Source organism: Prosopis cineraria, unplaced genomic scaffold (genome assembly GCF_029017545.1).
Source record: "Prosopis cineraria cultivar Desert tree isolate PC_DT_omini unplaced genomic scaffold, ASM2901754v1 PC6, whole genome shotgun sequence".
Lineage (NCBI taxonomy): Eukaryota > Viridiplantae > Streptophyta > Magnoliopsida > Fabales > Fabaceae > Prosopis > Prosopis cineraria.
This window is the reverse complement of record NW_026555337.1, coordinates 41785466-41810537: the sequence shown is the minus strand read 5'-3', so window position 1 is coordinate 41810537 and position 25072 is coordinate 41785466. Positions and strand designations below refer to the sequence as shown.

At 35.7% G+C, this 25072-nt stretch overlaps 3 protein-coding genes across 5 annotated transcripts; 1 reads left to right on the top strand and 2 right to left on the bottom strand.

The window, feature by feature from the left end:
* Window positions 1-275: 275 nt before the first annotated feature.
* LOC129313376 (transcription initiation factor TFIID subunit 4b-like) lies at window positions 276-14007 on the top strand. The gene is made up of 15 exons (XM_054956408.1): window positions 276-574; window positions 4664-4750; window positions 4854-4959; window positions 5697-6223; window positions 6369-6464; window positions 6568-7470; window positions 11574-11692; window positions 11777-11864; window positions 11969-12104; window positions 12220-12275; window positions 12352-12408; window positions 12490-12630; window positions 12798-12863; window positions 12946-13207; window positions 13454-14007. The coding sequence occupies exons 2-15, from the start codon at window positions 4712-4714 to the stop codon at window positions 13624-13626; spliced, it is 2769 nt and encodes a 922-aa protein (XP_054812383.1). The 5' UTR covers window positions 276-574; window positions 4664-4711; the 3' UTR covers window positions 13627-14007.
* Window positions 14008-14595: 588 nt separating this feature from the next.
* Window positions 14596-17012, bottom strand: LOC129313378 (pentatricopeptide repeat-containing protein At1g79080, chloroplastic-like). Its single transcript, XM_054956410.1, is given in 3 exon segments — window positions 14596-15541; window positions 15543-16765; window positions 16918-17012. Coding segments are annotated over 2 exon segments (1698 nt in total). The 5' UTR covers window positions 16757-16765; window positions 16918-17012; the 3' UTR covers window positions 14596-15057.
* Window positions 17013-18651: 1639 nt separating this feature from the next.
* On the bottom strand, window positions 18652-22871 carry LOC129312889 (sm-like protein LSM8). 3 transcript variants are annotated; one of them, XM_054955666.1, is made up of 6 exons: window positions 22739-22871; window positions 22252-22348; window positions 20876-20916; window positions 20715-20789; window positions 19176-19228; window positions 18652-19068 (listed from the first exon to the last, which is right to left on the bottom strand). In XM_054955666.1, the coding sequence occupies exons 2-6, from the start codon at window positions 22286-22288 to the stop codon at window positions 18978-18980; spliced, it is 297 nt and encodes a 98-aa protein (XP_054811641.1). In that variant the 5' UTR covers window positions 22289-22348; window positions 22739-22871; the 3' UTR covers window positions 18652-18977. The 3 variants fall into 3 exon arrangements, with proteins under 3 accessions (XP_054811641.1, XP_054811643.1, XP_054811642.1); XM_054955668.1 differs by having other exon boundaries at window positions 20876-20904; XM_054955667.1 differs by having other exon boundaries at window positions 22252-22395; window positions 22739-22862.
* Between the last annotated feature and the right edge of the window lie 2201 nt (window positions 22872-25072).

The following is a 25072-nucleotide window of genomic DNA, read 5'->3' as shown; positions in this document are numbered from 1 at the left end:
TACTTTAAATTAATTAAAATAAATTCTCACCTACTAAAATTACTAACTCTAAAATAATCGAATTTTAATCTTGCATCGATCACTCCCACTCCACTAGGGGCGAGCAATATAGCCCTAAATTTGCAAATCTATCTCAACCTATGCCAAATGAGTCAACCCATATGCAGGAAAAAAAAAAAAATGAATACAGGTAAATTCCTATCCCATGTAATAAAAATGAGTGGGTATTGTCATCTGTCTGTCTATTTATTTATGTTTACATGAGTCCTCACCTCACCTAGGCCGGGTACTCGTTCAGTTCCCAAACCCGTTGCCCTAAGTTGGTCTTCATTCAATTTCTCACTTTATCTTCTTCCCTGTTCGAGCTTGAGAGCGAGACGCGAGCCGTCAGCGCCCACCGTCTGTTCGCCATAGCGTCGCCCATCCTCCATTGGCCTTCGGTCGTCGCCCATCCAGAGACTTCGCCTTAGGCCTCGCAGCTCGCAGAGACAGACGCAGAGTCGCCCATCGTCCATCGCCCTCGTCCAGCCTCCCTCCACCTCTACCGTCGGCCTCCGCCTGGCAGCTCGCAGACGTAAGTGTCTACCAAACCCTTCCACACCTTTCCTTTTTTCTTTTTTACTCTTCTCTCTACCAAAGCTTTTAGGATAGCCGATTAGCCGCATCTGAGCATCTGTATGTATATATAATTTCATCCTTTCGAAATAAGCATCAATGTGTTTCTTGATTCATAAAGCTTATCTTGAAATTGCTTTCCTTATAAATTGTTAAACTTCATCTTATTACAATTACAATTACAATTGGAGATCAATATTGTGCTGGGGAATTATAATGATGTTTAGTGGGCGAAAATTAGTTCTAAGTTATATTGTAAGTTGTAACTTATTTAGGACATACTATTTGTTTTACATGGATCCATGGCTATTTCAATTATTACATCTACTGCTACAGCTAGATGACTTTGACATTTGGCAAAATACTTTACTTGAACTATGTTCTAAAATGTTCATATAGGTATAAAAACTATCAGTAATGTGTTCATATAGGTGCATAACAAATTATGTAGAAATCTTCCATTTTAGACAATGCTTGGCTTGTGAAAGCCGGCATTATATAATTCATATTCGTATTTTGAACTATATAACTACGTTTGCCACACATTGATGTTTCAATCTGCAATAGTGCACGCCATAGAACCAAGAACCTGCTTAATAGTGCTCTGCCTTCCATTTATAATTATGGTTGACTCCTGTCTGTACTGGTTTTACTTGGGTTGCTGGGACTTCTTACTTTCATTATTCAAGAAGGTTGCAGTAAGTTATGGCTGCTGTGAAAGGCAGATTTATTATGATTTTTCAACCTGTGTAACGTCATTTATGGCTGCCATGAAGTTATGGTGCTTTTTTCGTTAAAAAAAAGTTATGGTGCTTTTTGAATTTTTTGATTTGTGGTAGCCTTATGGAGTTTCCGGTGGAGTTATTGTTAAATTAGTAATCCTTATATTATTCACAGGTTTAAACTTTTAGAATGATGCCACTTATGTTAAATTAGAATGGGATGAAAAATATATATTTCTATTGTTTTTTTTTTAAAGCAAGTAGGTGTTGCAACTTAAATGGGTGGCCCATACTCGCCTAGATCCATTTCTACTCGTTTTAAAATGGGTGCAAACGGATGTATGTGGGTATAGACTGGAGGCCAGCTGTTTAACAAAAAATGGGTAAGTAATGGGTAAGGCGTGGGTGGCCCGTACCCTCCCGTGAACAGCCCTAACTCCCACCATCCTTACTCCCAGTGAGTTTCTACCTTGTCATTCCCTCCTCCCTTCCAACAGCCACTCCACTGCAGCTGGTAGCAGCATCTTCAAGCTTTCCACACTTGGCCAAGCTCGCTGTAAGATGCCATCCACCATTGTCAGTCCTCCGTGGTTGTTCTTCGGCAAGTATTGGAGAAGGTCATAACCCTAGGGCTTTGTCTCCTCCTTAAATCCAGTGAGATTGATTTGTTCAATCTGCCTTTGAATATAAATTTGAATTTGAGCCTATTTAGATTTTAGGTGGGTATAATTGATTAAGAAAAATTGATAAATATGATTGATTTTGATTATAATTGATTATGTTATAACGTGATCATGTTTGGATACTTTTTTTTTTTTTTTAAATTTTGATAGAATTGAAGATGGTTGGATGATTTAGTCAAATCAATTTTAAATATATATATATGTAAATTACCATAAAGGACATTGTGTTTAAAAGTTAAAATATTGATAAAATTGTATATTTAATATTAGTAAATTTGTTCAACTTTATTTAACAAGTAACATATATTATTAACTTAACATATATTATCTAACTTATATATACTTGATTAGTGATAAAAATTTAAATTATATTAACATTAATAATTTAATGTATGTAAAAACCAATTCAATATATCTAAGTTGAAATAAATTTAATAAAACATAAAGCAATAATTCTTAAATATGAAACATCAGTTTTACAATAATTAAATATTTGGTTGATAATATATAAGTTGATTTCTATTGACAGCATGAAGACTGGCCATGTTTGATGAAGATGTTATGGATGATGGTAAGGATAAATATTCATTCATATGATAATCTTCGTCATGCTCTATTTAATTCTTTTTTTTAATTAGAGGGGGCAAGCACTAACGACCTGAGTTATGATAGAGTTAAAACTGTTAGAATCGAGTTATAATAAATTAAAGTTTAAAAATTGAGTTATAACTAAATCAAAACTATAGAAATCAAGTGACTAATTTTCCCATATTATTACATTTATTTTGATTTATTTAAAAAATATAATAGTGATGATTTAATACAAATAAAATTATTTAATATAAATATAATAAATGTTTGAAACACATAGATAAAATTATTTAACAAAATGAATGCTAGAGATATATATTTGGATGTGAGAAAGACACCACAAATCACACAGTACAAGGGTATATTTGGTAGTTTTGAAATTTTGGCAAACATTGAATATTTGAATAGGCATAATTGATATTGAAAAGCTAGGGAGATCAGCTTAAGCCCTAGTGCAGTTTAAGGTGAGATAATCAATTGTGGGAAAATAGGAGTGTTAGGATAATTTTGATGAAAAAGTGGATTTCCATACTGACGATCAATTATAATGACATATCCAAACAGGCAGTTTGTTCTGCATGTCATCTGTTCCCTGTGTGGTTGTCAACCCTTGTGTCAGACGCTATTGCACCGTTTCTTGCTTGGTTTTAAATTTTTCATTTTAATTTGGCTTTGAAATTGGTCATGCAATCAATTGTTTGAGCATTGATGCTTTTGATAACAACAACAACAATAGGCCTTATCTCGCTAGCTGGTGTTGGTATTAATGGTTTTGAATCTGGGAATATTTACAGATCAAGTTTAATTTCTTAACTTTGATTACTAGTTTTTGCTTGAATGGTGTCTAATGGGCTATTATACTTCTGCTCTCTTCATTTTGATTTATAGCAACTTATAAGCTTTGTATCGTGTTGTTTTACAATGTTGGATTTGTATTGTGTAGTGGCATTTTGCTTATTAATATCTTTATATTATCATCAATTTATAAAATTCTCAAGGTATTTGTGATGCATAATTCGGTAAATGACTTGGCTCAATTTGTGTCTGAAAATTTAGAAGCTTGAGATAAATCATTTCCTGCTGCTTATTGGTCCGTGAATTTAGAAGCTATTGACAAAAACAATCAATTGTGCTCCTTACTCTAGGCAGTAGTTTTCATGATCATAAATTGCAAGAGGAAATTGGAAGATCATAAACTGCAGGAGTGTTATTATTTCATTATTCAGTGGCTTGGAGGAGATTCCTGAATCAATTGGCTTGCTAAGGCATCTTTGTTAAAGTATTTGGAACAAAAAAAATTAAAAGGGTATGATATCAACTATGCAAAATTCAAAGATTTCAGTGGGGGCATGTAATATAGGTCTGTCTATGATATGATAGTTCTTTCATTGGGGGAAATTTGTGGGTAAATGTTAATTGTTGTTTATCAATTTTTATGGATAGTATCTACCATGGGTTTATTGAGTATTTTGAATATTGGAAAGTTTTGGATAAGGATGTTAGATGGGCAATTTTTCTGGGATTTGATTAGGGGTTGGTAGATGTTTCCTTCAAATTTTGGTAATGTCAAAAATTGGATATGCCCCCGTTGCTATTCCTACTTTACTCTCTTTATGTTGTTAGATCATGATGGTTTCTCTGTCTCTCTCTCTCTTGTGGAGTCTATCATCTGTGGAGTAAACTAAGGGGAGAATGACATTTAAGGCCTTCTCAAGGAAATTTATTACAATAAGGGTGCATTGGATATTGTCTTGTGAAAATACGTATATGTTGTTAAAAGTTGAACTTTAACTTGTATTTTTTGTTAGGGTTTCCTTAAAAATTTAACAAGCTAAGGTTCTGCTTTTAACAACAATATATACGTGTTTTCATAAGAAAATATTCGAAGCAAAACTTATGTGCCCTTGTTGGGATAAATTCTCTTGAGAGGGCTTTAAATATCATTCTCCCTAAACTAAATTCTATGTTTGGGTTATTTGACACTGCATATATTTAAGTTGAACAAAATGATCAAATCGTTTGCAGTTATATTCATTAATGATTCCATTTCAGTTCAACTGCTTCATTTATGATCCAAGATAACGGTGACTTGGAATTGTTATGGATCCATCTATAGTTAAGCTTCTTGAAGATGATGAGGTTTTCTCTCTTTTCTTTACCTTATTTGCAGAAAAAACCGCGTTCGTAAGTTGTGGCATAGGGTTCTCTATTTCTAATTCTACCACTGTTTTTGGACGTGCAGGATGAAACGATGCATTCAGGGGCAGACGTGGAAGCCTTCCAGGCCGCCTTAAATAGAGACATAGGAGGAGACATGTCTACTTCTCAGCCTTCTGGTTCAGACACAGGCATGCATCACTTTGATTCATTATATTTCTGAATTTCACCTCCAGTAACTTTTGTTTAAAGCATTTGATGGTTTTTTATTTTATTTTATTTCGGTAATGTTATTAGTCAGTTTTGTCTGTGAGCCTGCTATATGTAATTTAGATAATAGAAATGGAAAAGTCCAAACATGATGATTGATTTTGAAACATCAAGGTATCTTTGTTTTTAATAGCAAGCTCAATGAAGCATGGCTTGATTTTTCTGGAAATGAAATTTGATCAATATAATTTTGGCAGGTCTTGGAAGTGCCTTATCAGTATTTGAATTTGTTTATTAATGCTGATATTTCTTTTTATAATAAACCAATAATAGTGTTTTTTTTTTTTTTGCTTTCATTATTTTCATCCTATTGTTTATCTTTTCTTGCACCTGTTCGTACTGTGAGACTTCAGATTCCTCGTGTTTTTGATAAATCTTTGCTCAAAGTTGATTTTCTTCCTAACATTCTTTCCTTGAAATTATTTATTTCACAATTTTCTTTCCATCCGTCCTTTTCAGTCTGGAAGGGAGACTTTTATTGACTCATGAATGCTAATATATTCTGGAGTCTAGTTTGAATATACCGGAAGAATTGTAGGAATCAAGGACAAGTATCTTCTGAAAATTTATCAGCTCTATTTGCTGTTAATTTACATGATTTTTATACTTTCTTGGTAAATTCTTAATCTCAACTCATATGCTACTACAATTGCTACAGTTTTGTCTCAAGGAAACAGCACCACATACAGTCAGTCATTACCACAGTGGCCAGCTTCTAGCCATGATAATAAAACTGATCCTCAAACTCAACAAGATCCTAACATTGCTCAGCAGCAACAACAATCTTCGTCTGAGATGGAGATCAAACACAGTGGCCAACTGCAGAATGTTGCTCCTCAGGATGTTAATCATCCACCCCCCTCTCAGAAGCAATCTCAAGATGAAGGTCACCAAGGGCAGACTGTACACGGTTCCCTCCAAAACCCTCAAACGAGTGGGATCCCAAATCCTGGGAAAGATCCAGTTATTAAGAATGAGCCAGTCAAAACGCATAATCAGAGCAATGAATCTCAATATATCAAGTTGCAGCAGATGAGTAATCAACAGGCGACAGTCACTGACCAGCCAAGCGGCCAAATAAATCGTAGTAAACAAGTGCCATTTGGCCTATTGCTGCCAATCTTGCTTCCGCAGCTTCCCAAAGACAGAGCCATGCAACTCCAAACTTTGTTTGCCAAATTAAAGGTGTGTATTTTAATTCAATCAAAACAATGTCTACCCTCCACCTGCTTTTGTTTTATTTTTTTTTTTATATGGTATGGGCCATGTCTGATTTATGCATGGCTTTTCGATGTTGCTGACTTTGCAGTTTCTTCTGCTGTTTTTATAGAAAGATGAAATTCCAAAGGATAATTTTGTGAGGCTTATGAAAAGTATTGTAGGCGATCAGATGCTCAGAATGGCATTAGCAAAAGTGCAATCACAGGTATGTGGAGCATAGTGTATGTTGTACCTTATTTGATATTTTTTTAAGCCAATGTGCATTCATTCGAGGTCATGCTTATAACCTTTCTTTTCTACTGTTTTAGACGAGATCCAACCAAGGACCCATTGGGCAGCAGCACCCTATGAGGATGCCTGCTGTTAGTTCGGGGGCAACACAGTTCAGTGATCCCCATGCATTAGCACAATTGCATCACAGAAGTGTGAACCCTCCTTCAAACCAATCTCATATTAATTCTTCAACTGTACATGTGAAGAATGAACCAGTTTATCCAACTATGGATAATAGTGTCAAAAAATCTCAGGAATTGGATGTTAAAATAGAATCCCAAGCAGTGCAACCGAGTCAGATATCATCTTCCAGTTCCAACTTTGCTAGCCAAGAATCAGAAAGGTCCTCCTTGCACATACAAGGGCTTACTAAGCAGCAGCAGCAGCATCTGCATTTTTCATCAGCACATGGAAGTAGTGGTACCAATTATAATCTTTATTCTGGCACAAGCAGTAGTTCTACATCTCTCAAAGCGCCACTGCATGATTCCCATTTGAGGCAAATTCCTCATCAAAACATTGCTCAAAATCACCTGGGGGGGCCCACACAGGGTATGAATCTGATTGGCATGACAAAACTTGATAGACAGAATTCCATCAATGATCCAAAGAGACTGCAGGGAGTATCTGCTCCTCCTTTTGTAAGTAGTGCAGGATCACAACAAACACCCAATGCTTGGCAACCTTCGAATGTTAAAAAGGAACCTACTGACCTGTCTGCTGAGCAGCAACAGAGACATCATTTATCTAAATTGCATGGAATTTCTTCTGTTGGCACTGGTCAGATTGAACAGGGAAATGGCAATCAGGGAACTTCAAAGGATGAGTTTTCAAGAGGTCTTCCAGCATGTACAAATATGCCGCCTACAACTACTTCTAGCTTGTTGCATTCCAATTCTGGTACCCCTTCAATGATTGCTCAACAGGAACCAAGTCCGGTAATCTTATTGGCATTACTTGTGTCTTTATGGCTTATTGCATAATGCATTCTACGTACTGATGCATGGATTTTTGTTTCTCTAAGATGACAAAATTTTTGGGTTAGATGTTTCTATCAGACTTTTGCCTGCATACATTTGCATATTGTGTGTCGCTGATAATGTTGTCCTAAAAATAGCTAAGATATGGATTTGCATCGCTTTTCATTGTATTTTAGTTGAGGTATGAAAATTGAATGTGAAGATATGAATACTAATGGGGATTAAGGTGTTACTCATAGAAATGATGTTTTCTAAAGTGTTTCAATGTTTCTAACTCTGGTTCTCAACGATCTTATTTACTTGAAAACCTTCATTCTTCTTTTTGCTTGATTTACTTCCAGTTTCCGTTAGCCTGGTATAATCAATCTTGCTGATGCTATACAACAACAACAACAACAACAACAAGCCTTTATCCCACTAGGTGGGGTCGGCTACATGGATTGCAAGACGCCATTGTGCTCTATCATTTATTAAGCTTTTAGAAATATTATTAATTAAGAGATCACGTTCAACAACTTCCAAGAGTGTTCTCTTAGGCCTTCCTCTACCTCTCTTAATCGGACTCAAAGTTATATGTTCCACTCTTCTCACTGGTGCCTCCCTTGGTCTTCTTTGTACATGCCCAAACCATCTCAATCGATTTTCTACCATTTTTTCCTCAATAGGTGCCACCCTCACTTTTTCACGTATGTGTTCATTTCGAATTTTATCTTTACGTGTATGTTCGCACATCCATCGTAACATTCTCATCTCTGCTACTCCAACTTTATGCTCTTGCTGTCCCGTTAGAGCCCAGCATTCACTACTATATAACATTGCCGGTCTGATAGCAGTACGATAAAACTTTCCTTTAAGTTTATTAGGCACCTTACGGTCACAAATAACTCCTTTAGCTTTTCTCCAATTAAACCACCCAGCTTGAATTCTATGTGAAATATCTCCACTGATTTCGCCATCATTTTGAATAATGGCTCCCAAATATCTAAACTTTTCCACTTGAGGTATAATTTGATCTCCCAATTTCACTTCCAAATTATTTTCGAACAGTCCTTTACCAAATTTACAATATAAATATTCCGTCTTACTTCTACTCAGACGAAAACCTTTCGACTCCAATGTCCTCCTCCATAACTCAAGTTTGCAATTAACCTCTTCTCTTGTCTCTGCTATAAGAACTATATCATCCGCGAAGAGCATACATTTCGGGATTTCCTCTTGAATATGTTCCGTCAAAACATTTAAAATCAAGTTGAACAAATAAGGACTCAGAGATGATCCCTGATGTAGTCCAATCTTTATAGGAAAATCCTTTGTTTGACCACTAGGCGTTCTTATACTAGTTTTTACCCCCTCATACATATCTTGTATGGCTTTAATATAAGCAATCCGTACTCCCTTTTTTTTCCAACGCTTTCCAAAGCACTTCTCTTGGTATACGGTCATAAGCTTTTTCCAAATCAATAAAAACCATGTGTAGATCTTTATCTTTACAACGATACTTTTCCATTAATCCCCTTAGTAGATAAATTGCCTCTGTAGTTGATCTACCTGGTATAAAATCAAATTGATTCTCAGAAATACTTGTCTCCAATCTCAACCTGTGCTCAATTACTTTCTCCCACAATTTCATTGTGTGGCTCATGAGTTTAATCCCTCTATAGTTAGTACAATTCTGAATATCTCCTTTATTTTTATAAATAGGAATTAATGTACTTCTCCACTCATCAGGCATTTTCTTGGACCGTAAAATCACATTAAATAACTTAGTTAACCATCTCACCCCTTCTTCACCTAAACATTTCCACGCTTCGATAGATATACAATCAGGTCCGTTAGCTCTACCATTTGCCATTTTCTTAAGAGCTTCCTTTACCTCCTTATCACGTATTTTTCGATAGAATGACAAATTTTGTTCTCCTTCACCAGTTACTAAATCCTCCAAGTTACTAGATGAATCCTCTCCATCATTGAAAAGTTTAGAAAAATAAGTCTCCCATCTATTTTTAATTTCATCATCTGTAACTAAAATTCTTCCCTCTTCATCCTTAATACACCTTACCTGTTCTAGATCTCTTGATTTTCTTTCCCTACTCTTGGCAATCTTATAAATATTTTGCTCTCCTTCCTTCGTCTCAAGGTTCTTATAAAATTCTTCAAAAGCTGGAACGAGCTTCACCCACAGCTCTCTTAGTTTCCTTCTTAGCCATACGGTACCTCTCCCAATTTTCCTCATTGTTACACAAATGTATGGCTTTAAAACAGTTCTTCTTATACTTGATTTTGTCCTGTACACTATTATTCCACCACCAAGACTCCTTATCTCTCGGACCAGAACCTTTCGATTCTCCCAAAACTACTTTTGCAACCTCCCGTATCTTTTTAGCCATATCCTCCCATATGATGTTAGCACTTCCCTGAGAATCCCAAATTCCTTTATCCAAAAGATTTCGCTTGAAAATATCTTGCTTCTCACCTTTTAATTGCCACCACCTAATCTTTGGTGTTACTACTTGTCGACGTTTTTGGATTTTACTCATAATACACACATCAAGGACTAGGACCCTATGTTGTGTCGTTACAGCATCTCCAGGGATCACCTTACAATTTTTACAAAGTTTTCTATCTGTGTTCCTAACCAAAAGAAAATCAATCTGCGACCTTGAGGCTCCACTTTTGTAAGTGATGAGATGCTCATCTCTCTTCTTGAAACAAGTGTTGGCAATCTTAAAATCATACGCCAATGAGAAATCAAGAAGAGTTTGCCCTTCATTGTTTAGCTCTCCAAAACCAAAACCACCATGCACCCTCGCATACTGACCAGCTTCCCTCCCGACATGCCCATTAAAGTCTCCTCCAATAAAAATCTTTTCACTCTGTGGTATGTGTCGAATCAACCCCTCCAGATCCTCCCAAAATAATTCCTTAAGACTGGCTTCTGTCCCGACTTGCGGCGCATAAGCGCTAACAATATTAACAGTCTCACGTCCAATTATCATTTTTAAAGAAATAATTCTGTCTCCAATTCTGCTAACTTCTACAACGTTCTTCTTCCACTCCTTATCTATAATGATGCCTACTCCATTGCGTGCACTTACTTTTCCTGTATACCAAAGTTTGAAACCTTGAATATCGTTAGCTCCTTCTCCACGCCATTTTGTTTCTTGCAAGCAAAGGATATTGATTTTCCTTTGAATCATAACCCCTACAACCTCTACAGATTTACAATTTAATGTCCCAACATTCCAAGTACCAAATCTAATTTTGCTCTTATGGACTAACTTCTTTAGCCGCGTGCGTCCAGAATGACACGGTAGCCCTTGCTCATTTAACACTACATCCGGGCGCCGATGCAGCGGCTCTAACTCACTTATCACTGTACTCGAGCCATGCAGCGCGTTACTTACGGGCAACGACCTAGCATTAACATTATAACGTCTATTGTCCATGTTCATGATAGATTCAACAAATTTTTACATTGGCTGTTGATGGCCTAACACAACCCTCCTCCTTTACCCGGGCTTGGGACCGGCTATAAACATAGGCGGAGTTAATCTTGCTGATGCTATATCAGCCCCAAATGTCCATCACCTTGACTTATAATACACCTATTGCTATTAGTTGCATAATGGCTTGTGACTTAATGTCGGATGTTAAACTTAAGTTTTATACTCATTAACCAAGAAACTTTACTCTGGCCTTTTCAATACTGGTTCTCCTACTTTATAAATTTTATTGGTTAGGAAAAATCAAACTTCTGCATGTAATCTGTCCTTTGTTGTAATGTTGTTGTTGGCAATGGATGTTTTTTTATTGACGTCAGTTAATGGAGTAGCTGTGTGTTTTTGACTTAAAGATTTATTACAGGTTGCTAGAGTAACAATGCATACAATCGTGTTTCTTTTCATGTGTCCTTAGGTTTCCCGCTTTTTCAAGCATCACTATCTTAGAATCCAATATTCCTTACTAAGGGAAATGTCATCCTGTGCACGGGAGCTTGCCTCGTAATATAATCTCTATGCTTAATGATGCCTATTTCCTCGTTCGATTTTGCATTTTGTCAGCTAAGCTCTCAGATCTCCACAAACCCTTCTGGGATTATTGCAAGGGCGCCTCTGAAAAAGCCCTCTCTTGGCCAAAAGAAACCACTGGAGGGACTTGGTTCCTCACCACCTCCTCCAAGGTCTTTTTTCTTATTCTAATGAATCATGATTGATTGTTTATCTAACTCCTTTTTAATCTCTATAATCTGCCTATTATCCTACAGTAAGAAACAGAAAGCATCTGGGGCTTCTATGGAACAAAGCATTGAACAGCTTAATGATGTTACTGCTGTTAGTGGAGTTGATCTTAGGGTATCGTACTTTGCCATTGATCTTGGGCAAATAATTCTAGATTAGGGATTGTTTTTCTTCTATAATCAAAGCCCACATGGTTCTATATTTTATCTATTTTGTAGGAGGAGGAAGAACAGTTATTTTCAGGGCCAAAAGAGGACAGCCGAATTTCAGAAGCATCTCGAAGAGTCGTGCAAGAAGAAGAAGAAAGACTGATTTTGCAGAAAGCACCACTGCAGAACAAATTGATGGATATTAGTTAGTCTTCTTTTTATTGTTTAATGCTGCCCATATGTTTAAGATTCTTTGTATGCTTTAAACTTATCTGGATCTATACATAGCCTTATACTTCATTTTGCTCTCACTCTGGCAGTGGTCAAATGTGGTTTGAAGGGTATGAGCAATGATGTAGAGAAATGCTTGTCTCTGGTGAGATACGAGCAGATTTTCAATTAACGTTGTGGTAGTTTTGCATGTAAACTCATGGCTGAAAGTAAATGTTCAGTGCGTGGAGGAAAGAATGCGTGGATTAATAAGTAGCCTGATCAGACTCTCAAAACAGGTCAGTTGTCTCAACTGTTTGCATGAACGGTCTTTCATCAATGCAAGCAGTTTCTTATGCCCCCAATCAATTTCGTACCAGCGAGTGGATTTTGAGAAGACCAGACACCGGGTTGTTGTCACATCAGACGTTCGGCAACAAATCATGGCAATTAATAAGAGAGCAAGGGAAGAGTGGGAGAAGAAACAGACAGAAGCAGAGAAGACTCGTAAACTTAATGAAGTGAGTTCCACCCGTGGAAGATATTTTTGTCTATCTTCAAGAGTTTTTTGAAGAAGGTTTATACGTACATGAAGCTGCATCCGTGAAATTTTCCCATAACATGCGGTTGTTTTGAATATCTGCTTCTGAAACATGTTTTCTTATCATTTAAACCGTGAATTATACAGGCTGAGAGTAATCCTGGGCTTGATTGTGACAAGGATAAGGATGAAGGTCGTAATAAATCAACAAAGGTATTCATCCCTCTTTCTTGTGTATTTTATTATTCCACAGTCCATGTTAGAAATCTTTTATTTAATTTATGGCATCATGTAGGTAAATAAGGAAGAGGATGACAAAATGAGGACAAATGCTGCAAATGTTGCTGCTCGAGCTGCTGTTGGGGGAGATGACATGCTGTCAAAATGGCAACTCATGGCGGAGCAAGCCCGTCAAAAACGTGAAGGAGTGGTAGATGCATCATCTAGTTCTCAACCTGCTAAAGATGCGAGTCGCAAGTCTGCATCTTCATCTGGAAGAAGTACCAAGGATAATTCGGATGGGGAGAAAAGACTTTCAACGTCTTTTGGGACTTCTGGTAGGTTCCGTTCAAACTGATTATTCATTCATGCGTGCCACGTACTGTATTTTCTAGTCAAATGACAAAGTGATACTAAGATATCGACATGTGAAAGGTGGTTCTAATCTCTCCAATAAAATTGGTCTCTCCTTTTCATTGTAGCGCTGTTGTTAGCTTAACATAAGCATTTGCAGATGCTGCCTGACCTAGATTTCGTGCTATTTCTGAGTTGTTCTACTTCCTTGAATGTTACTGTTCCAACAGGAACTGCTCGAAAACTTGGGAGAAATCAAGGCATTGCACATCAAACTCGAGTAGCTCGTAGCATCTCTGTTAAGGATGTGATTGCAGCTCTGGAAAGGGAACCCCAGATGTCCAAGTCACCACTAATATATAGCTTGTACGAGAGAATTCATTCCGATGCACTGGCTGAATAAGATAAAAGATGGTTTTGAAGATTTTGGCCTCGTTAATCTGAATAAGCTCTAGAATTGAAGGTCTGCTCTAGTTTGGCTGATTTCAGCTATTCGGCTGGCCTGCTACTGGTTAAATTTTTGGTCTACTGAAGCTACTGTCAACTCCGATGTAGGAAATTAATCCAATTGAAGTTCAAAAAGTTAGCCTAATTTTGTATATGCTTGTCAATTTTTTTTTTTGGCCAAAATGTACACTTGTCAATATGACATACGGTTCTTTTTATTATTTTTCTGTTTGCAACCATGATATGCTTCGATTTAATGTAAGATGAAATGCAGAGGTGGCCTTCTAAACGTTGGCCATAATATAACTATAGGAATTGAACCGCTTGTTTGTTTGTTTGTTTGTTTTTTTTTTTTTTTTTTATAGTGAAGCAATCACTTGTTAGGTTTTTTTTTTTTAAATAATCAGAATGTAAAAGTATTCATATTCTGATTATTTTGAAATGTGTAAATTAACAAACTTGTGTCATGATTATAACCAAATACACCGATTTCTTATTTTCATGAAATTTTTAAATAACATCTCTTTTAAAAAATCTATAAATAATTTGAAAATTACTTATTTTTCAAACTTAACGAACCATAATTACTAATCAGCAAGGCCTTTTTCTTTGGGGACCGGGTGATCGTCGAAGAACTCATCTACTTTAAGCCAGTTTCTGCATCTCTTTTTAGGCATCTGTAATTTAACCACATCATTTTTGGATTATTAAACTCAGCTCAACAAGCTATATACCTTCGCGCGTAACCAGAATTTAAAAACAAAGGGAAAGAAATCTATGTCGCTACTGCCTTAAAAGAAAAATGCAGCTCAGCTAATTCATGGTGAGCTGAAAGCCTGAAAGTTATAAAGGGCAGTGCTTATATACGTAGTTTCACATTCAGTATCTCAGAAGTGCTTTGCATATTGTAAGAGCGCAAAAGATGAAAAGAGATTGGGAAATTACAAGTCATCAAGGTAACCAATTCAGGTCTAGTAGAAGCATGCTCAGGGTCATGGGATTTGTATACAAGGAAAGATGTTACGAGTAGCTATTCGATCATCATATACTATGGTGTTAAAGTTTTCTTTCCGTGAAAATCTGGACAAACGGATGTACTTCCTCCTTCCTAGGTCATACATACTAAGTCGCCAAATTTTACATGAATGTTAAACCTGAAGCATGAGAGAGAATGCAGACAGCAGACATCATTAAATTCTATGCTCACACCTTTATTCAGTCACCTCTAAACTCTAGAGCAAAATTTCCAAGTATTTGGGCTCAATAATTCAATGGCTGTCTAAGATCTTACAGTTAACCGGCAACCAGGATTACACTCAATTGTCCATACAAACCATTCATATCTGAAATAAGTCGCGAGTCGTCACCTTCTTTGTTTTGTCTCTTACTATGTCAATTTCTTGAAGCCAAACTGCATGACTAGTCTTTCAACAGTACCTTGGCTCAGAACGTCTTTCAAATGCAACTCCTTCAAAAGCTTGGCAGCAATATCCATTTCTCCTTCAAAAGCAAGCCCTTCAATAAGAATGGTATATGTTGTCTCATTAGGCATGCATTCTTTACGTATCATCCTCTGAAACATCTCCATAGACAAGTCTGTTCTTCGAGACTTGCAGAGACCAAGTATAAGTGCATTATAGTTATCAGTATCAGGCCTGTGCTCATTTTCTTCCAAAACTTTGAATATCTCAATGGCCTCATCCAACATGCCCTCTCTACACATTCCTCTAATCAAAGATGAATAAGTATAAGAATCTGGAGTAAATCCATACTTCGTCATTTCATATAGTAGCTGAAAAGCTGGATACGTGTTCCCTTTCCTGCACAAACTTGAAATGACATTTTGGTAGAAGTCATGCATGGGGGAGTTATTTGTTACCCAAGCTTTGGATTATGAAGAATGAATCTTGTACCTTCCCCACCTCACAAAGCATACCAATAGCATTGTATGTCCCTTCATTAGGATTACAATGCCGAAGCATCATTTGTTCCAGACACTGAACTACAAGATCCACCTTCCCTTCATTGCAGAGACGGGCAATAATCGGATTATAGCTGGCTGCAGTTGCCTTGAATCCACTCCTTGCCATTTCATCTAAAACCTTGAAAGCATGTTCAGTTTTTCCATGGAGGGAAAGAGAAGTAATTAATATGTTATAGGTAACTACAGAAGGAGACTGATTTTTTCCATGCATCTCGGCTAAAAGCTCATTTGCCTCCTCCCACCTCCCTTCATAGCACAAACTCCTCAGCAAAATGTTGTAGCTCACAACACTAGGATCAAACCCCTTTGCTGGCAATTCCCTGAAAAGCTTAATAGCTTCTTCAGTCCGACCTTCCTTGCATAAACCTGTTAACAGAACATTGTAACTCACTATATTGGGCTTCCCACCCTTGGCAATTATTTCATCTAGAAGTTTCACGGCTTCATCGGATCCCCTCTCCTTGTAAGCAGCTTCAAGTAAAAAAGAATAAGTGAATGCATTTGGGACCAAACCCTTCTTGGTCAATCGATCTAAAAGTTGCAAGCTTTGATTTAAACCCCCATGCATGCACAGCCCTTTAACTAGAGTGTTATAGGTAACAGTATTAGTAAGAAAACCACGTTCCTCCATTCTTTCAACTAATTGCATTGCATACCCAACATTACCCCTCTTGCATAGATAATTGACCAAGTATGTGAAGGAAGCTGCGTCAGGTATAATGCCTGACCCTACCATCATCTCCATTACCCTGACAGATTTCCTCATTTTGTTAGCCTTGCAAAGATCATACAAAAGCTGAGTTGCTTGAGTTACGTCAGGCTTATGGCCTTTGCCTACCATATGCTCTAGATGAAGGAATGCATTATTAACTCTAAGCTCCTTACTTTTTGGGTCGCTCTTCCCAATCCTCCAATCAGGCAGAGTAAAAACATTACCTTTAGGAGAAATAGCTATCTGGCTATATGACAAAACCCTCGAAAAACCCTTGTTAAGTGAAAGGGTATGAATGTTTGGAATCTGAGAGTGAAAGCTAGAACAATTCCTTTTTGTTTTTGGTGACAGATTTGCGGCTGGAGATACGGTATTCAGCAGTGCTGCCATAGCTGAATCCTAGCTGACATTCGTATGTAAAACAATCATCAACATTTAGGTTGGGCTTCAAGAACGGAGAAAGTATTGACTAAAAACAAAAATGAAGATTGAAGAGACAGAACAAATGTTGAGTGGCTCAACAGTTGAGGTTAAAGAAGAGAGAGAGATACCGGCGAGCATTTATCAATTGCTCGGCCTTCTGTGATAATCGCCTATGTCCCAACCACGACTGCCTCCTTAGTTATCCGGAACGGTTAATGCCAAATGCCAATGGTCATAATCTTCGTTTCCCATTACATTTAGTCATTGACAATTTTATATTGCATCGTAAATAATGCGATTTTATTTTATATATTTCTCTCATGATTAATGTTAAAAGATTTTTTCAGTGTCTTTTTTTGGCAAAGACAGCCTTGGTTGAATTAAAATTGAGTAGTAAATATGAGTCCCTCATTTTACAAGAATTTGAATTTAATTTACTATATCATTAAAAGCTAGTTTTTTTTTTTTTTGCTATATCCAATTCCATCAGTTAAAAAAAGCGCTTTTTTACCGATAAAGTTAAAAGGGTTAATTATTTTACTCATTTGTATTGTTATATTAAAAATAAAATAATAATGACATTGTGAGCTTTTAATTAATTTAATCAAAATGAAAACTTTTTCCAATACATATCGAAATATTGGAAGATCTGGGGCATATCATGACATGTTTCTTTATTCAAAAAATGCTTACAAAAATATTTATAGATCACCACCAACCATACAAAAATTTTTTTATTATAACCAGCGTAAACTTAAATGTAAAACAGTATTACCTACAGTTAACTAATTAGAAAATCATCATCAACATATCCCCTAAGAGAGTACCAGCCGAGTTTCATTTCGAATGAGCTTCAAGCTCAATACGCTATAGCCGCAGTGAAGAGTAACCGACTCATGCTAATGCGCGGCTTTCAATCTGCTTCATGTTGACACACAATGGAGAAGCAAAAAGTGAAGATCTGGAGCAGCTAGGCATGCTTGGCTAGAAAGAGACGGTGTATCAGAGCTTAAAGCTGGAGCGTTTAAAACAATGGCTCGCTGATAGCTTTTTTTATTTTTTATGCAAGCCTCTTCCCCCCCCCCCCTCCAATTTCATTGTTTCCTCCCATTTTTTATCATTTGAATTGAACTTTCCCATATCATTGCCATGTTCCCCCTTGTGCATGAGTGGTGTAAATACTTTCCTTCATGGGTGATGCAGAAACTGAAGATGATTAAGCCCCTACAAGCAGTTTAGATGATGTTCTTTTATTGGAGAACCTCCTTCCAATGGTTCCCCCCACCCCCCGGGGGGTATGAGAAGCTTACAAACTAGTGTTTGAACAACGTTATAATCAGCAACATGATCAGTTGCGGAGGAGGATCTGGAAATACCTTTACCAGAAAAAATATTTTCTTTTTCTAGTGACAAGCTTCTCATGAGAAACTTCTTACAAACATCGTAAGAATCAAGAGATGTCTTACTCAAGATATGGAGTACCCCTATGAGCCCAATATGAGGCAACAATTATACACATTTTGAGAGATTGCATGAGATCAAAGGAGATATGGAAGTTCTTAAATCCTGACAATTATTCTAGTTTTTCTGTGGTGATGTGCAGGAATGGCTAAGCATAGACATGAAGAAATTTTTTTGGACATGAATTCAAAAGCTGGCACTGGATTAAGTTCTTTGGACACAAGAACGATTTCTTTGAATTGCTTTCCTTTTTTTTTTATCTTTTAATCTTGTTATAGTTCTAATTTTCTTCTTCCAATTAGATTCTTTATATTGAATTTGATTGGGCGTTAAACACTTTATTTTTTCTTTCTTTTCTGTATTATTTTGTTTCTATTATGTATACTTGATTTACTTCAAAATAAAACAAACAAATGATTGACTGATAAGCAACCTATAGTATTAGTTACATTAATTGACAAAACGGATATTCTAAAGTAAGGTTGTCTCAGAAAAATTGTCCAAGTCTGGTAAGTAGAAGATGATCTCAAGTCAAGACCCGCATGAGAAAGTCACTATCTCCAAGCCGAAGGAGAAACAATGCTTTGCACACTATTGTGATTGTGCCAGCTTGCTCTTACACATCATTTTACAACTTCCTTTCTCTCACATGATCGAATAACCCTCCATACTCGAGACTCACACCTTTCCACCGAGAAGTTAACAAACAACTGGTAAGGTAGGTAGTTTAGTGGATAACAGGCTTTAAGGGCTGAGCCCTGAGCTTCGACAAATCCAGCCTCGAATCAAGATCTTCGTCTAATTCACCTACAACACTACTGCAAGGTCCATAGAAAACCACGCAGGATTAGAGTAAGAGTACATAACAAGGCGAGGAGCGTGACAGCAGAAAATTTTATAACAAACAAAACTAAAAAGGACTTACATGTTGTCACCCCTAATGATGTATAAACCAAGAACAAGTTGCTGGACACCTTCCTGTTATCAGATATAAGAATGAGGCAGACTTTTGAAGGACTAAATGAAACGTCAAGGATCAAAAGAAAAGCTTTTCCAGTAAGAATCTTTAGCTACTACAAAAAGCTTAAGCAATGACTCAATTCTAGCTTAGGCAGAAGACAAACTATGCCCCATTAATCAATACTATATCTGGTGGCAAATCCGTCAGGACACCTGAGTCTTTCCAAGAGCATCTTCATCCCCAACTATCAAACAATAGTACATATATGGTTGCCAGGCAAAACTTGATCAAAGATCAGCAGGATTAATATAAATGACATATTATTGAATTGCAAAACCCATACCATTCTTTAAAATGACACATGCATCATGAGCCAATCTGATTTAGAAATGTGTCGTTCATTTCTGCAATAACAGATGGCCATATTTCCTTTGAATAAACTGTTTGAACTTTTCTGTGAACATTGACTCTGCCATAACACTACGGAGTAGATAACATTGATCCACTCAAAACATTTTGGCAACCCATGGTGGTTGGGTTGAGTGAAAGGACCTCAATTCCTTTTAAGCAATGTCAAGGGTGCTACTTCCAATTGGGTTCAACAATGCATTAATCTAACATATATTACATAATTGCATACAAAGAATGGCAAGATAGAGGGGAATATTTTGTGGCAATGTCAGGTCTAGACTTCTCTAGAATGTCTGATTAGAGAGGAATTCCTGCATTTTCAAGTAAATTTCTTTGTTTAGCAAGGGCTTAATATGTTTTGTTAAAAGAGCATATCACTAAATCCTTACCTAAGTAAATGCCCTTGATTGTCTACACATTGTAGTCTGATGCTTTATTTGATAAGTAATATCAGCTAATGAATCTTCAAGGTTACTTTCAAGCGACAAAGAATAAACATGAAAATCCAAAGCAGGCTCAAGATGAGTACTGTACTGTCAGATGTTATGTGGATTATCTAATATCCCCCACAAAAACGGTTCAGTTACAGGACAGCCCATGACGTTCATTTTGATATATTATGCATTGAAATTGTCAGCATATCAAAATGCAGAAGATCCTACTTTGTAATTTTCTTGAAGCAAAGAACTACATGTATGCGTAATATTAAAAATCTGTACCTGATGAGATTGCCAAAGAACTATATGTATGCATAATATTTAAAATCCGTATCCGCTGAGATTGCCTCATTTTTCTGTATCAGGCAACTCTAAACAGCACCAAATAGTTTCTTTTGGAAAACCACTTAACTAAGCCATATGAAGATTCTAAATATAGCAGCATACTCAAAAACTGCAATTTTTAAAAGGTCATAACTGCTAGTTTTCAAGTTATAATTAGAAACAGAAAACATGTTTTTCCCTATCTTAGATCCATACTTTATAACCATATTGTGAAATGAAATATTGTATAATATTTTTAGGTGTGTGGCTGAGGTCATGACTTGATCTTGGTAAAAAAAAAAAAAAAAAAATTCCCTATAGATTTGCATACCTTAGTAGAAAAAACTCTTTCGTGGGATTCATCAAGAATTATATTTGTTGCCTGGTCAAAACCTTTCAAGATTCCCTGAACAGGAAATTGCTGTGGTTAGATTAAAGATACATACATACTCACTGTCAAGAGCTAATTTAGTACAGAGCACTAAAGCTCACCACTATATTTCGTCCATCATTTGTAATGACTGAAATGGTCTCTGCCAAAAAGTAAACGCTTCAGTAAAAATAAACAGCTCAAGATATAAGCAAAAGCACACTTTAATTCTTAAAACTTTGCCTTCAGTTTTATTTTGTACATCAAATTTTAGTTATTTTCACTTCTGTGCCTTGACTTCAAAATATGAGTCAGAATATTTCCTCTACTCTAACACCATTATTTTAACCGAAAAGTATGACAACAATATGATCAGTTTAACCTATGAAAGCTTCACGCTATCTTCACACTTCCAATTAAATTCTATCTTCCCTGATCACTGTTTAATTAAGTGCATTTTTTTCACTGGCTTATTGAATCCTAAGAATGGGAGATGAGGAGCCATGTTTTAGCCCCACAAATTGCTATCTACCTCTACAATAAGTTAAGGTGTTCATAGGCTCAGTTTGGTTTGGTTCTGGGCAAAAACCAAAGCAATCCCAACAAATCAGTTCAAACCAAGACAGAAGCTTGATCAGTTTTATCATTAGGTCGTTTTGGTTTGGCATGGATAATGTTCAAATGATGAATTTTCCTCCTTTCCATTATATTTTTAAAATGTAACGTTAAATTAAGCAAAATGGTTGAAAATAGGACGAAGAGGAGAACGTATGTACTGCTTAGCTCTTTCAGCCATCCTAATAGAACAAACGAGAAGAGAAGAACCACTTAAAAATAGAGAAACAATGATTACTTGCGTCAGAGGTAGATGGCAATTCATGGCATAAAAATTCTGGCTCTTTATCCCTCATTCTTAGGACAAACTAAGCATTGAAGAAAACAGTTAAGTGTTCTATTGAAAAGGAGTACAAACAAATGAAGAGGACAGATAGAACAGAGAGAATAATTGAAAACTTACAAAAGAATAAATAGATAGACAGACATGTGTATATATATATATAGATATAGATATAAAGAGAAAGGACAAAGCGAAATAGTGCAGTTTTGGGAGTTTGTCATTGCATGTGCTAGGTTAATGGGAACTTGAAATAATAGAGATTTGGCATGAAGCTTGCCTAGATTAGCTATGTCAAATTCTATTCATCATTTTCTTCCAAAAATATTGATGGTGTTAAAAAGAGAGAAACTACTTGAAAGTTAAGGAACAAAGTGAAACTAACTTCAGAAATAAAATTAAAGTTGTGGTGAAACTGTGGGGCCAAAAGTGATCAGGAATATATCTTTGCTGAAGATATATTTCAGGAGAACAACACTCAAAAAAAGCATTTAGTTAACTTAGGTTGCATATAGTAAGCGTAAAATAAAGCATAAAAAAAATTATGAAATTTGAAATATGAAACATCATATTAAAAGACAAACAAACACACAAAGGACATACGATCTACAAGAGACTCAAGTCCAAGCCCAGTTGACATCTTGCACGCTTTGGTATTAGCCAAGTTAATGCCACACTACCCTTCACGCCTCTGAAGCGTCTGACATCAAAACATTAACCAAACAATGCAAATGAAGATCAAACCATCTGGAAAGGGGCAAAAGAGAAATAAAAAGCCACAATTTAACAATGATGAGGCTCATCAGTAAAAAGCACAAGTTTAACGATAGTCCTCAGTTTGGAAGCACACATGAGGTTTACAGAGAATATCAAGCATTTTAAACAAAACAGAGAAATATGTTCTTGTATCCGTCGCTTATCATTACAAAAAATTCTACTGATTCAATAAAAAGAAGAAAAAAGCAAGTAAACAATTTAAACACATGAACAGCCACACGGAGAAAGGGAAATGATAAACCTTTTACGAGACATTAGTATTGTATATCATAAACAATCCACCTATCGAGAGGAAAAGATTAAAATGATTCACCTTTAAGAGTTTCCAGAGGAGTCACTCGCCGGCAATACGGAGAACCGTTGCTGAAGTCGTTCGAGAGGGACGGCGAGGAATTGGGTTGTTTGGGAATTTCAAGAGAAATTGTATCCAAAATTTTAATTATAAATACTTTAACTCATGCCGTCATGGTGGGTTTGGCCAACCTTTTTAAATATTGTTGCAGCTAAGGCTGTGCAAAAATTTTTCAATCTACTTCGATTTAATTTAATTTGAGATAGTCTTGTCTTATCTAATTTTTATAAACATTAATCCTTCAAGATTAAAAAGATTGAAAAAAATCAGACTATTTATTCGGGTTAGACTAAATAGGAGATTAGATATCTAAACCACCTGGTTCAGTCCTATTTTATTATTTAATATAATTATGTTTAATTTATTTTTGACAAATATTTCAAGTATAATTGACATTAAAGAGATAATTGCATGAAGACTTGTTGAATTTGTTTTTAAATTGTTGTTGTAATGTAGTATTGTTCAAGTTTGTCAAGTGTTATTTTTGTTAAAGTTATAAATTTAAATCATTTGGACTGTAACTAGAATGTTTCTTTCTTGTTGTTGGAAATTATTTTGAATTTATTATGACTATAAGTAATTTTATTATCTGAATTGAATTTATTAGATTGAAATGGATTATTGCTCCTCATAAAGGAAAAAGGAAAAAAATAAGTGAGTATTGGACTAACAAGACTAGTCTCCTAGTCTTATGGATCAAATTTAATCCTATTAATGTTGGAATTATCACTAGACAAGACTGAACTACGGGTTGCTTAACCCAATCTTTTTCATAAAAGAAACTAAACTTCATATTAGGGTGAAATTCAATGTCATCCAGTCCTTTGTGCAGCCCTAGTCCCAGCTATAGACTATGGGATTTAACGGTATTCTTCCAACTTCTTCTTTTTTTTAATATATATATATATATATATATATCTATCTATCGGAAAATATTAACCAAGGATCACTATAGCAAATTTATAACAAAAGATTAAAATAATCTAAATTATTACTACGAGACTAAAATAAAAGTAAGTTTGAGCATGAAACAACCATAATATTCTTATTTTTTTCTTCCCAAAAAAAAGTTACCCCACTATTGCCTATATATATAACTACAGAATAATTTAGATCAGCCATCAAAATTTATTATTTTAGTCCTCCAATCCTAACATTGTTATAATTTTTTTTATATTGAATTTGTAAATATTGATAAAGCATTTTCAAATGTTGACATGCTTGGTATAACATCCCAAAATTTAAAATAAAATTAATTAAAATTATTAAGGGAGTAGATTAATCAATATAGGTTCTAATTAGATTAATTAGAGTAATTGGATGGCCAATGCATATATTAGACCTTATAAGGAGCTTAAATGGGGATTGCAAGAGCTATTGGGCTACTTTGGATCTAAATTAATGGGCTTGAATTAAGGTTTCTAGATTGTGCTATCTGTTTTGGTGAATAATGCCATGTGCCATAGTGGATGCATTGGATTTTAAAATTCGAGAGGTGCAAACATAATAAAAAAATAGAGGGTGAGTTAAGAGAAAGTTGAGAGAGAAGCATGAAGCTCTACTAGGGCTTGACCCTACCCATGCTTGGAGGTGTTTTTGTACTACCAAATTTTTAAGCAAGCTTTTCCATTCATTCTCATGCCCTCTTCGTGCTTTTGTCTCCAAGTTTTTTTAGGTTGGGGGTTATGTCTAAAAATTAATAGGAGTTCCAACCACTCTTATGACTATGATGGAGTCCAATGATAGTTATTTAAGTTTCTAATCATTTGTTTAAGAAAATGATATTGGTTAAGGGTGCTAATGATGTGTTTAGAGTTAACCCTAATGATATAATTAACCTAGATTAAGCTAATGTGGTTGCTTAATAGTGTTCATTGAACTACATAGAGGTTAAATAAATTAATGGAAACGAGAAATAAGATTAATAATATAAGTTACATCACGAATTAGGCACTTAGGCCTTAATTTCCATTAAGGAATACTTAATAATTATTAGTCATTAATGTTGCTGTTAATTATAAATTGTAAATTGACTGTCTCTAGAGTTCTTTGTACATTTGGAAGCTCACTTGGAATTCAAATTTATACTTTTAGTTTGGTAAAGAAACCAAGAGTAAGAGTTAAATTCTAATAGATAATTGTTGCTTGCAATTAAGAGTTGTTTGTTAATTGCTTAGTGATATGAAAACACAAGTATGTTGGTATTGATGGTTGCGAATTATGTGACATGTGATCATAGGCTTACTTAATGATGAAATAGAATGGTGATTTGAGTTGTGTGGCTGTACCATGTTA

Coding starts and splice junctions, on each gene's coding strand:
- LOC129312889 (XM_054955666.1), bottom strand. CDS start 22,288: ATGTCAACTGGGCTTGGACTTGAGTCTCTTGTAGATC. Junction 20,790..20,875: donor ATGATGGACGAAATATAGTG/GTGAGCTTTAGT, acceptor TTTCCTGTTCAG/GGAATCTTGAAAGGTTTTGA. Junction 19,069..19,175: donor ATCATTAGGGGTGACAACAT/GTAAGTCCTTTT, acceptor TGGACCTTGCAG/TAGTGTTGTAGGTGAATTAG.
- LOC129313376 (XM_054956408.1), top strand. CDS start 4,712: ATGGATCCATCTATAGTTAAGCTTCTTGAAGATGATGAG. Junction 11,693..11,776: donor TCCTCACCACCTCCTCCAAG/GTCTTTTTTCTT, acceptor ATTATCCTACAG/TAAGAAACAGAAAGCATCTG. Junction 12,864..12,945: donor GTCGTAATAAATCAACAAAG/GTATTCATCCCT, acceptor GGCATCATGTAG/GTAAATAAGGAAGAGGATGA.